The 11965-nt window shown below is 46.1% G+C and overlaps 1 protein-coding gene across 2 annotated transcripts in view; it reads left to right on the top strand.

Annotated features, from left to right (window-relative positions):
• Positions 1-854: 854 nt before the first annotated feature.
• The window catches only part of PIAS4 (protein inhibitor of activated STAT 4), a 34415-nt gene continuing 23304 nt past the window's right edge, over positions 855-11965 (top strand). Inside the window, exons 1-2 of one of the 2 annotated variants that reach the window (XM_039516132.1) lie at positions 855-1019; positions 5373-5802. In XM_039516132.1, the coding sequence (XP_039372066.1) occupies positions 993-1019; positions 5373-5802 (457 nt within the window). In that variant the 5' untranslated portion in view covers positions 855-992. Of the gene's footprint in view, positions 1020-1695; positions 2341-5372; positions 5803-11965 lie in introns of those variants that run through there. The other variant, XM_039516133.1, reaches the window with a different exon arrangement.

Here is an 11965-nt window from a genome sequence, read left to right as displayed (position 1 = left end):
TGACATTGGGAACACAGCGAGAACACACAAGAGCTCCCTGAGGATAACTCTGGCTTCCCTAGGAATTTGCCATGTTTGAGGGACTAGCCCCCAGCCTTTTCAATGAGAAGGGGCAAACCCCAACCCCTGATAGGAGCAGGTGAAATCTCCCTGAAGAGAGATCTGGCCCATCGTTCGAAACAATGGGCCTGCTCCTGCATCCATAGGTGCTGGAACTAGGGGTGCTGAGGGGGTGGCGGCAGCAGCACCCCCTGGCTTGAAGTGGTTTCCATCGTATGCAGAGTTTGCAGTTTGGTTCAATGGCTCTCAGCCCCCCTATGCAAATTGTTCCAGCGCCCCTGCCTACATCCCTTACTCCCCAGAGCAGGATTCTCATTGGAGTCCAAGGGGCACCGCGCCTGGGCAACACCCAGATGTGCCCAGAGAGTCAACTGACCCTATACATTGCACTAATGACATGGCAGCGTTATTAATTAGCGTCCACCGCGGGTCTATCCCCCCGCTGCGATGAGTTATTTGGTAATCAATGGCCCGGACACCAGTCGCCGCGATCGATTTGCTAATAATGCCGTCTGCATCGCATGCCAATTAATGGCCATTGTTACACCGCTGTGTTTGCTTAATGATTAATTAATTAAGCCCCGTTGCATTACACCGCCCCCAGCCCCGGGCTCCACCCGCAGCCGGAGGGGGCTCCGCACGCGGCGGCCCTGTGCTTGGCGGGGGCCCGGTGATTGGCAGCGCCCCGTTCCCCCGCCCGGGCCATGCCGGGCTTGGCGTGTCCCGCGGCGCTGTCGCTTTAAGAGCCCAGAGGCGGCTGGAACGGGGTCAGAGGCGGGGCGCTCGCGCCTGGCAGTGCGCTCGCGCCGGCCGGCGGCAGGGGGCGGAGCGCGATTTGATTGGTTCCCCGGTCCTCCCTCGCGCCGCCCCACCTTGAGGGTCACGTGACTCGGCGGCGGCTCCCGGCGCGCCGGTGGACGCTGGAAGCCAAGATGGCGGCGGAGCTGGTGGAAGCGAAAGTGAGTGAGCGGCCGCCGCCCGGCGGGGGGCGCGAGGGGTGGGGCCGCGGCGGGGGCGGGGTTGGGCGGCGGGGGCACGGCCGGGGCGGCGCCCCCGTCACCCCCGGGCCGCGAGGGCGCCTGGAACCCCCCTGCGGGAGCCGCCCCCGGCGCCTGCCTCCTCCGCCGGCCCCCTCGCCGCTCCCCCGCCAGGGCCCTCGCCCGCTAGCCTGGGCCCCGACCAGCCCCGCCTCTGCCGCTCTGAGCCCTCACTCGCCTGCCCATCCCTCGGCGTCAGCGCCGTCCCTTCCCGAGCGCCTCCCGCCTCCCCTCCCCGTCAGCACCGTCCCGTCCCGATCGTCTCCCTCTCTCCGTCCCCCCCGCGCGTCAGCGCCGTCCAGATCCTGGAGACACGCCCCCCTCTCCCCCATCGCAGTCCCATCCCGGCCGTCCTGTCCCTGGAGAACCCCCCCCCCCATCTCCTGCTGACAGTGCCTTCCCCCCGCCCCCAGGAACCTTCCCCGGAGGCGTCTCCTTAATCCCCCTCCCTGGCATCAGTGCCATCCTGCCATTTTATAGCTGAGCCCGGAGACCCCAGCATCAGCCCCTTCCTGACCCTGAGACCCTCCCTCACCCCGCCTGTGTCAGCGCTTTCCTGCCCCAGAGAGCCCCCATCCCTCTGGTGTCACCACCTTCCCCTCCAGTCCGGAGACCTACCCCCCCCCCCAAATCCCACCAGTATCAGTGCCTTCCTGCCCCCCCCAACTCCAGAGACCACTTTGCTCTGCCTAATGCCTCAGCCCCTTCTCATCCCCATGCTGATTCCTGAGATTCCCTCAGGGCCTTCTCATCACCCCCATTGACCCCTGAGATTGCCCACCACCCATGCTTCCTCTACTTTTGCTCCTTGCGACTGATGCTTAAGATTCCCCACCTACTGCTGTCTCAGCCTCTTCTCACCCCAACACTGAACCCGAAGATCCCCAGCTTACTCCCCCATTTCAGCACATCATTTATAACTGTTCTGAAAAAATCATTTCAACAGGCATGCTGCTCCCTCCACCTTGGCTTCCCTCCCCACCCGCTGCTTCTTCTCTCACTATTCCCTCCCCCATGTAGTCATTGCCTCAGATCCCTCCTGCAGTTCTCCCATCCTCACTTCTACTCTTTTCGTTTTCCCCTTCCTCTGTGACTCCCTCATGCTGCCTCCTTTCCTGTTCCAATCTCAGCTCATTGGGCTTCAGAGTGAAGAGTTTGCAAGTGCAGTTGGGAGTGGGAGTGTGAAGTGATGATATGCAGGTTTCTTCCACTGACATTTTAGGAAATAGTTTTGGAGTGAGGGGTGAGTGAACTGTCCAAATGTCTCCTGTGGGTCAGATTGTTTGCAAACTTTACTCCCCCCCCCCCCCCCCCGGAGGCATAAATGGCTTATTTTATTATCTACATTGAAGGTATGGAGAGGCTTTCAGCGAAGTGAATATGGAGGTGGATAATGAATGGCATCCAATGCTTTAAATGTTCTGGAGAAAATCTTGATATGTCTATAAATCTGCATAGACTAGAGGATTCTGTGATGTCTGATGTATTTGGAGGTTGTTTAGTGACATGCTGTTTTTTAAAAATATGTGAAGTTGTATTATACTTACAAAACATCTTGTGCATAATGAGCCCCTTTAGGGAGAGGAAGACTTGCAGTGCAGATTCCAAGCCTCTCTTTATTGAGTCCAGTTCTGCTATGTGATACTGCTCTCTGCATGAGTGGGGCTCTTCAGTTCCTGCCTGCCAATGAGTGGAATCACAGGTGTACTGTCTGTGAAGCAGAACTGTAATCTCTCAGTGCACACAACAGGGCTTTCATGGTAAAGTTCCCATTCTTGCCAGATGCTGAATACCTCTGGGTGACTTCAATGATGGTTGATGGGACTCAGCATCTGGCAGGATTAGGCATTAAGTAATGGAATGACAGGGCAGACCCACTGAATGCTGTGAATCCTAGAACTGGCTGATGTAGGGCAGAAGTAAAATGTAGAGAACCCTGTTTTTAAATGTAGGCATAACAATGGCTGACCCCTTCTCCCTGTGTTAGGCCTTCCTCATTGCTTATTGTGGGCAGAAGCCCACCACTCTTCTGAAAGGAAGCATCTTGAAGACTTCTATTATCTGTTGCCTGGCTGTAGTGAGAATTCATTAACTTCCATGCTCCTTGAACACACAATTTCCTGTCTTTTGTTGCTGCCCAAAGCCTACATCTATATTCATTTTAAAATGAATAAGCTCACTGGCTAATGAGAACTGCATATTCATACCGCTCACTCTGAGTTAGAGGCGTGAGGTTCTAGACATCTATTTCTCTGTGCCAAAATAGCCTGTTTTGCTTTTTATTGTTTAAATCTGATAACCTCGCTAGACCTGAAATCTGGGTAAATGTAAACTGCAAAAAGCAATTGAGTTAAGCACTGGTTTATATGCCTAATATACCAAGAGAACAGGAAACTGGGAACAATGAGTACAGGGATAACTCCCTTGTCTAGGGTGCTTATGCAGCTGCCTTTGCTGTAGTATCTACTGATCACATGGTGCCTAATGTATTTATCCTCACAGTGCCCCTGTGGGGTATGGACAAGTTCCATTACCCCCATTTTACAAATGGATAAGTGATGCACAGAGACTGAGTGACTTGCTCAGGGTCACCCCAGGAGCACGTGGTGGAGTAGGGAATCGAATCTGGGTCTCCCAAGTCCTAGATTGGTTCCCTAACCACTGAACATTTTTTCCTTGGTTTGTCAAAGCTCTATTCTCACACACACACACACCTTCTTCTTTTTCTCACTGAAGAGATTCCAGAACACATCGCACTACTAAATGTCTCCTTGCACCCAGATGCATTTGGGATGCATTATAGGACAGCGTCAGCAAAATAGGAAGTCCAAGGGGGTTTCACAGGAAAGGGGAAGAATAAAATGTAAGAGGTTAAGCCTGGTCTACACTTAAAATTTAGGTTGACATATCTGTGGCACTCGGGTGAAAAATCAACACCCATGAACACCATACTTATGCCCACCTAACCTCCAGTGTAGACCCAGCTAAGTCAAGGGAAAAATGCTTCCATCATCCTAGCTACCATCGGTTGGGAATGTTGTGTTCCTGCAGTGACCAAAAAACCCTTTCTGTCATTGTAGGCTGTGTCTACATTATAGGGTTATGCCGGCAGAAGTAGAGTGCCATAGCTATGCTGCTATAGTCCCATAATGTAGATGTGACCTTAATTTCACGCCCCGCAAATACTGTTAATGAATATTTCTGGATTTAAATCAGTTGCCATTTTCCTTTAAAAGTTGGCCTGTTAATTTTTTCAATGAACAGCAAGAACATTATTTTCAACCTATTTTGGTAAATTAATTAATCTGATTTCTGTATGTCTTTTCCATATCATCAGAAAATAAATATGGAAAACACCTAGTGGGTGTTGATTCCATCCCCTGCACCTGGACATGTAGGAGTGTTTTCTGGAAAATTTCTCCTGAATTTTTCACAAACCAGTGAGCAAGCTGCAAGAATAAATGCAAATGTTCAAACATATTTTTTTCAGGGCTCAAAAAACACTTTCTTCACCCTGGGTGTATGTGAAGCTTTTTTGGCAATGAGGAAGGGCCTTAACAATCAATCTCTGCAGAATGTGAGCATTCATTTTAATTAATATTTTCTGGCTCTTATCCTTATGAAGACAGTCTTCCAAGCATAGATCAATCCTGTGTTGTCTTTGAGCCTACAGATAGCTCCAGTTCCCTCTGAGCTTCCCCAGTCAGAAGAGAGTGAAGTTGACAAGACTGGTCGGTTTCAGTGTTGTTCAAAACCTTAGGATCAGCCTTGAAATTAGTAGTTTCATGGTGCTCCCTCAGAGCAGTAACAGAAGCAGGCACTGGTCCTATTCACAGGAGAGCTGATTGAAGGGAGTGAGGTGTGGGCTGAAGTAGCTAATAACCCGGAATACACTTGCTTTTCCAGCAACCTGATGCAAGATATTTAGTATCCTTGTGATTGACACTGTTTCCAGTTGTTACCATGAGATTACTTTGTATTTATCACAGATTTTTTTTATAGCAATTCAGTGACTACTTGTCACTGCCTTTGTATCTGTGTATACTGTATGACGTTCAGTAGGTCTACTGTGTATTCCCATTGCACAAACAAGTGTCTAGGCATGACACAGTAACCAGCTGAAAACTAGGTGATTTAAATAGAAGGCTTGGTGTCACTTTGCAAGTGAATTTTAATCTTTTGAGTTCCAGGGTACAGTCTTTGGAGAGAATTGTCACTTGATCTATTTATAGCTCCAAGAATCTTTTACTTTAATTTTTTACCTTTATTTCCTAGAACATGGTGATGAGTTTCAGAGTCTCAGATCTTCAGATGTTACTGGGTTTTGTTGGCCGGAGTAAGAGTGGACTTAAACACGAGCTGGTCACTAGAGCGTTGCAGCTGGTCCAGTTTGATTGTAGCCCTGAAGTTTTCAAGAAAATTAAAGAGCTCTATGAGACTCGCTATGCCAAGAAGAGCTCTGAACCGGGGCAGCCACAGCAGCACCGACCTCCAGAGACACTCTCCATACATTCTTCCTATGACCGTGGGAGCACTGTTGCTAGGACTTCTCTTTCCACGCCTAACATTGACTATCCTGCACTCTATGGGAAATACCTTAACGGACTGGGGAGGTTACCACCCAAAGTTGTAAAGCCTGAAGTTCGGCTGGTGAAACTTCCCTTCTATACCACCTTGGATGAACTGCTGAAGCCAACAGAGCTAGGTGAGTCTCTCTCATATGCAAATACAATGCTAACGCCCAGAACTCTGTCTTGGAAAGGACGGTGAAAAAGCATGCAGATTTTGAAATGATGGCAGCATTTTTGGTGAGCAGTGCGGCCACATGAGAGAGAGAGAAAATCAGTGGGTTCTCTTTTAGTTGATGTCTATTCAGAATATTCCTAGATTAACTTTTGTTGCTTTTTTTAACCTTTCTTAAAGCAGGAGCTGCAGTCACTTATCAAAGTGACTTGAAAGCCGGTCCTGTTTTGCTGTAGCTTTTGTATCCTTCGCTGCCTCTTTAACATATTGCATCCTTGTGTACTGAATCATAATCTGTTCTTGCTCCAGCTAATGTAGCAGCATATTAGGGGAGCAGCTGTTTTCTCTGTCATTGTCACAACTATGCTAAACTGGAACAGTGGCCCTTTCTATGCTGATACTATACTTTATCATGGCAGACTTAAAGCTTCCCACAAATAAAGAAAGATGACTTGTTGTTGTAACACACACACACACAAGTCGTCTTACTTTTATAAACCTGTCATGCAGTTCTTTATGCACCATACCTTGTGTTTGAGGAGCAGCTAGAGGAGCTTGGAAGATGAAAGGAGCAACTCCTTCCACTTCGAAGCCATGATAACCAGAGTCTGGGTTAGCGTTATGGTTCTAGGTAGTGACAAGCATTGCCATAACTGGCTGGCGTGTGTGTGTGACATAGGCAAAATGGGCCTTTTTGCCATGGTTGTGGCTCCCTTTGCTTTGTGACCCATCAAACTACTCCCATCTTCAATGGCCCATAGAGTAAACATGGTTGCCTCAGGCCTAGTTACAAAATGGACCTTGTTCTGAGCAAAATAAAGACGGAATTTGAGGATCTCCCGTTGCTGGAAAGGCTTGATCCTAATGTGCAGAGAAATGAAAGCAGTGTTGATAACATTACCTTCATTTATCTTACCAAGATGCAGCTAGATGAACTGCTGCAGTGTCTGAACATGGACTGGAAATTGGAAGGCATGTGGGAAGCAGCCATTGCTGAATAGCCTCACTAGGCAGAAGTGTGGATTTGTTTCTCTAATGTGGACATAAAAGGCACTTTCTTTAACCATGTTACGTGGCTCTGAGAAACCTGCCAGAACACAAATCAGATAATACTTAAACTGTCCTCTTTAATTCAAGAGAACATAAATTTTAGAAACAGGAAACAGCCATCTGGCCCTATGTGCCTGCACTTTCATAATTTCTTAATCCCATCTTCCTGCTTTTTTCATCATAACCCTTCACTCCCTTCCGCCTTCACAAACTAGGCTGGGTATCCCTTGAGGTTATTTATATCCTCTGTTTCAGTTGCCTTCCCTGTTAACTTATTCCATATGTTTATTACTCCTTGTGGAGTTTCCCTGTTTACTCTTATTTTCCATATTTCTTAGCTTCTGGACTACTTACCAGTATTAAAAAGAGAACTATGACTATATTATACAGGCTTCAGATATACGTGATTTGCCTGCATAAGAGGGCAGTATAGACGTTAAAGCTGTGATGACTTAAACAGAGTTTTAGAAATTGGCTAATTCAGTCTTGAACACTGTGTGCCAGTCCACTGGAAACACAAATGAAATGTAATTTAATATTTTGAAGGGGGAGAAAAGATTTTTTTTTTTTCCTGCTACAACCCAATCTCCTATATATAGCTCCAAGAAGGAATGGAAGCATCTAGAGATGAGGAGAAATATATTTAGCCTGATTACCAGAGGGCACTGAAGTTTAACAATACATAGATGTTCCATGTCAGACCAGATCTTTGGTTTGACTAGATTGGCATCCTACTCCGTATGAAAACTACAACCTCCAGAAGTCCTCTTGTTCCCTGGGCATGTTTGACAAATGTTCTCTTTTGTAATTTGTGCTTCATCTGTGGGACTTGCTATAGGGCAGCTAGTGTGGAACAGATGCTCTTTTTAAACCTGATTTATCTGAATCCACACTGAAATATAGATTATTTATAGTTCTTCATCTTTCCAGCTCTGCAGGTCCAGCATTGGTGGTGGTGGGGAGTACAATTGCTGGGTATCATTAACGGGGAGCAAGCCCAGTATATGATCCCTGGCTGCTTCAGCATGGCAGAATGTCTTTGTACTCACTCATTTTGGTAACTGGAAATGAGACTAGTAGGCATCTCTACTGAGATCTGGTTCTGGACTCTTGCTCTCCTAGCATTAACATTAGCAGAGGTGATAGATATCTCAGTGGCTAACTTTTGTACTTGGCTCAGTAAGATTCCGGTTATCCTAACCCAAGAAAAATGCTCATCAGTGTGCTAGTGAACTGTACTCACAAATACACCCTAATAGTTTGAGTTTTGGAAACTGACATGTTGACAATTTAACTCCAAGAGTATTAAGTTAAGAATACCAAAGCAAAGTTGGATGTCTATGGAGTTCTACTTGATGAGACCGAAAAAAGAATAAAGAAGAATAAAGGCTTATCAGTTGCTTTGGTTTACTATATTTTCTTAACTTTACACCTTTTGTTAAAGCAGAGCAACTTCTGTGTGCAGACTGATCCTGAGAGCTATTCTGTAGAAAATTCAAATGCTACTGGTGGTATGCCATAGAAATATCTGAGATCGGAGACCCATTTCACATGGACATCATAATGTGCCCTGGGTAAATGTCCTGCTACAGAAGACATTTTAAGCATATGTAGTGTGATGAGGGAAACCAGGGAATTGTAACTTTTGTGTATTTCCACGATTTTTAAATAGAAGGATCTTTGTTAATCAAAAGCTAATATGTGCTGAGAAACAAGTCTCCTTGAAATGATCACATTGAGATCAAAAGGTGGGCTATATTTAACTTAGAATCATAGAATCTCAGGGTTGGAAGGGACCTCAGGAGGTCATCTAGTCCAACCCCCTGCTCAAAGCAGGACCAATTCCCAACTAAATCATCCCAGCCAATGATCTCTACCATTGTTGTATGCAGTGGGGTAGCCGTTTGGGTCCCAGGGTATTAGAGAGACAAGGTGGGTGAGGTAGTATCTTTTATTGGGCCAACTTCTGTTGGTTAGCGAGACAAGCTTTTAAGCTTACACAGAGCTCTTTTCACCTGAAGAAGAGCTCTGTGTAAGCTCGAAAGCTTGTCTCTCATGAACAGACGTTAAAAGATATTACATCACGCACCTTGTGTCTCTAGGCAGACATGCTTTTCTCTGCAGGAGAGTGTCAAATTACTATGCCTGCAGACAAAGATACAGCTTCAGGTGTTGGGGCAAGGAGACTTGAAGTGTTTTGTGAACCAGGTAACATTCCATATTTGGTAACTACATAAACACACACGTTATACCAATTCAGTTTAGTAGTGGATTGAATTAAATCATCACAGCTTCCTTGTGTGGACACTTCTAAATTGGTTTAAGATTGTCCACGCAAGGTAGTTGTGCTGGTTTAGTTGAATCGGTACAGCTTGTGTGTAGACAAGGCCCAAAACCTAGTATTTGCTTACAGGATGTTTTTGTAGATTTCCTTAGCCATACTGTGGCTTTCAGTAAATGCCTTGGTTTTTATCAAAGATGAACATGGTTTGGTAATAGTGAAATGTGGTGTGGTAGGGAATTTTGGTTGGCTCTCCTGAGGGGAGAGAGGGTGCGACAGCCTGCATGCTTCTTGTGGATGCAGAGTGCTGCGGTCTTCGCTTGGAGGCAGTGCCTGAGGAGGATCTGCTGGTGTCATTGTGGGAACAGAGGGCTGCATAATCTGTGTGTTTCAGCCACTGTCAGAGTAAACTGTATCTCAGTTTGATACCTTTTGATGGTATCTACTTGGCAATTTGTATACTGCTTTTTATCTAGCCATGAGTAATAAAATAGACAGTGTTATTTCCTGCCCTGTTGAAGATCAAGCTCAGTCCCTGTGTATATTCAGTCTGTCTTGGGGTATGTCTACACTGCAATTAAAAACCTGCGGCTCAGGCTGGCGTGGCTCAGTCTAATGGGCTGTTTAATTGCAGTATAGATGTTCAAGCTCAGGCTGGAGCCTGGGCTCTATCATCGTGAGCTCTGACTCCAGCCCGAGCCTGAAATTTAACAAACCACTTAGCCATAACTCTGCGAGCCTGAGTCAGCTGGCACAGGCCAGCTACTGGTGTCTAATTGCAGGTATCTGTGATGGCTGAGGCAACTGTATTCTCTTGATTGCAAAACACACATCCCTGCATTTGACATTCTCTGAGAAATCCTCCCAAGAGCATATTTGCAAGCCATTGGTTCAGTTCTCTCTCGGGGCTAGTTCTCCGAGGTGAACAAATTGGATGATTTATTGATTCATTTGGAGTTAGAATAAAAAGCACCCATCCATATTCCCTGAGAACCCTGCCAGTTACTTAAAATTATAAAAACAAACTGTAACGGGCTCTCACCCAAGTCCCAGTATGAACTCCACTACCATCCCCTTACATTAGTCAATATGTGTTTTCAAAGGTCGGGGAAATGAATGGGCACTGCAGCGTACTGTGAAAGGCATCAAATCTGGGCTACATTGGATTGTGGGGTGGAAGGACACTTCAGAGCTCTGGAGCTTTTACAAAGAATCCCATGCCACCAGCCCCTTCTCTCGTATATCAAGGGGGAGAATCTAGCGTTCCCTCCCCTGACCACAACTATGGTAATATGTCGCAGAAAGAGAGGTGGTGACTTAGGTAATAGGCTCCCAGGCTATTAAATATGATGCACTGATGCAACATACAGCTTGGTGTAGGGAAATCCTAAAACTAACAATCCTACTGACATTAAAGAGCTTTAAGTGATCATGGTCAGCTGTTCTCAAACTGGCTTGTGGGTTGGCTTCTCAGAATAAGAATCCATTATCATTATAATTGGACTAAAATTCTAAAGAGCTATGCTGTGTACTTGTGAGTGTTAGAGATTGTATGTCTTAAAGTCTGAGATTTGCTGATCTAGCTCAAACTTCATAATTAATTGACTTCTTTATAGCTTGCTATCCTGGGGTTTTAACAGAAATTCATCCCAGCAAGTCACAAAAGCCACACAGATCAGAAAAGCTTAACTTAGTTCACTTTCAGAAAAGTGTTTTGGCTGAAACTCATTTTTGATTAAAAGTGCCCAACTCGAAGTATTGAATAGTTTTACATGACTTTTTTTTTTTTCTGTTGGCCAAGGTTGTATTTGGTTGTGCCGTAGCAAAAAGACTCTGGAATTCATCCGAGTTGTTTAATACTTACAGTAAGTTTTTGAAAGGCACTACAGTCTCATGCTTCAGGTCATAAACCAACTTCTAGTTGAGATCCGGTTAGAATTCTCCCTTGGGACAGATTATCCCATAACTTATTGAACGGTTTTTCCCCACTCCCCCGACACACACCTTCCTCTGAAGTATCTGGTACTGGCCACGGTTGGTGGAATACTGGAGTAGATGCTTTTTTTTTTCTAGCTTCTTTTGGATCAGGAATAGCTAAGAGTTCTTCACTCACATCAGTCTCTAACAGCCTCCTCTGGTCCACCCAGTAGAGGTATTGACTGACTGTGGATGAGAGGAGCCTAACTCTCTGCCAGGAAAGCTGAGTTGCCCAGCTCCTTCATGGAGAGGAATAAAGAAAGATCAAAGGGACCCAGGTGGCTCAAGTCTCTTAATTCTGTTTCCTTTCCTCTTTCCTTCTGCAGCTAGTGGGCTATCCTTGAAAGGGAGGGTTTTGCTTTGATATTGCTTTTCCTATGGAGCTGATTGCACAGTCATATTGACGAGGGCTGCTGTTGCTTCAGTCTCTGATTTGTGGTCTGAGGAAATCACTGCTATGTTGCCTAACAGTCATACTTGTTTTCTTCCCCAGCCTCTGGCAGGACTAGTAGCCCAATTACATTTGAGTGACAAGGGAAAGAGGTAATCTTGGAGTGACACCTCACCCATGGTGCCTGCCAGAAGCCATTTGGCATGTTGTAGAAGTAGGCCTTTTATGCATTTTTGAGGTAGGTGGTATGCTAGATATCTTGCTGCTGGGAGATACTTTGATGAAGAGAGATGATCCTAACCTCACATGAAAACCGAATCGTACAGTGATGATGGGATAAATGGCTGGAAACTGCTTGGGTCATGGCTTTGCTGCTGATGCTGAGGTTTGTACTCTCAATTGGGGTACAGGCATTGCTTTTGGAAA

Source organism: Mauremys reevesii, linkage group 26, assembly GCF_016161935.1.
Source record: "Mauremys reevesii isolate NIE-2019 linkage group 26, ASM1616193v1, whole genome shotgun sequence".
Lineage (NCBI taxonomy): Eukaryota > Metazoa > Chordata > Testudines > Geoemydidae > Mauremys > Mauremys reevesii.
The sequence above is the reverse complement of the archived record's forward strand: the minus strand, read 5'-3'. Positions and strand labels throughout refer to the sequence as shown.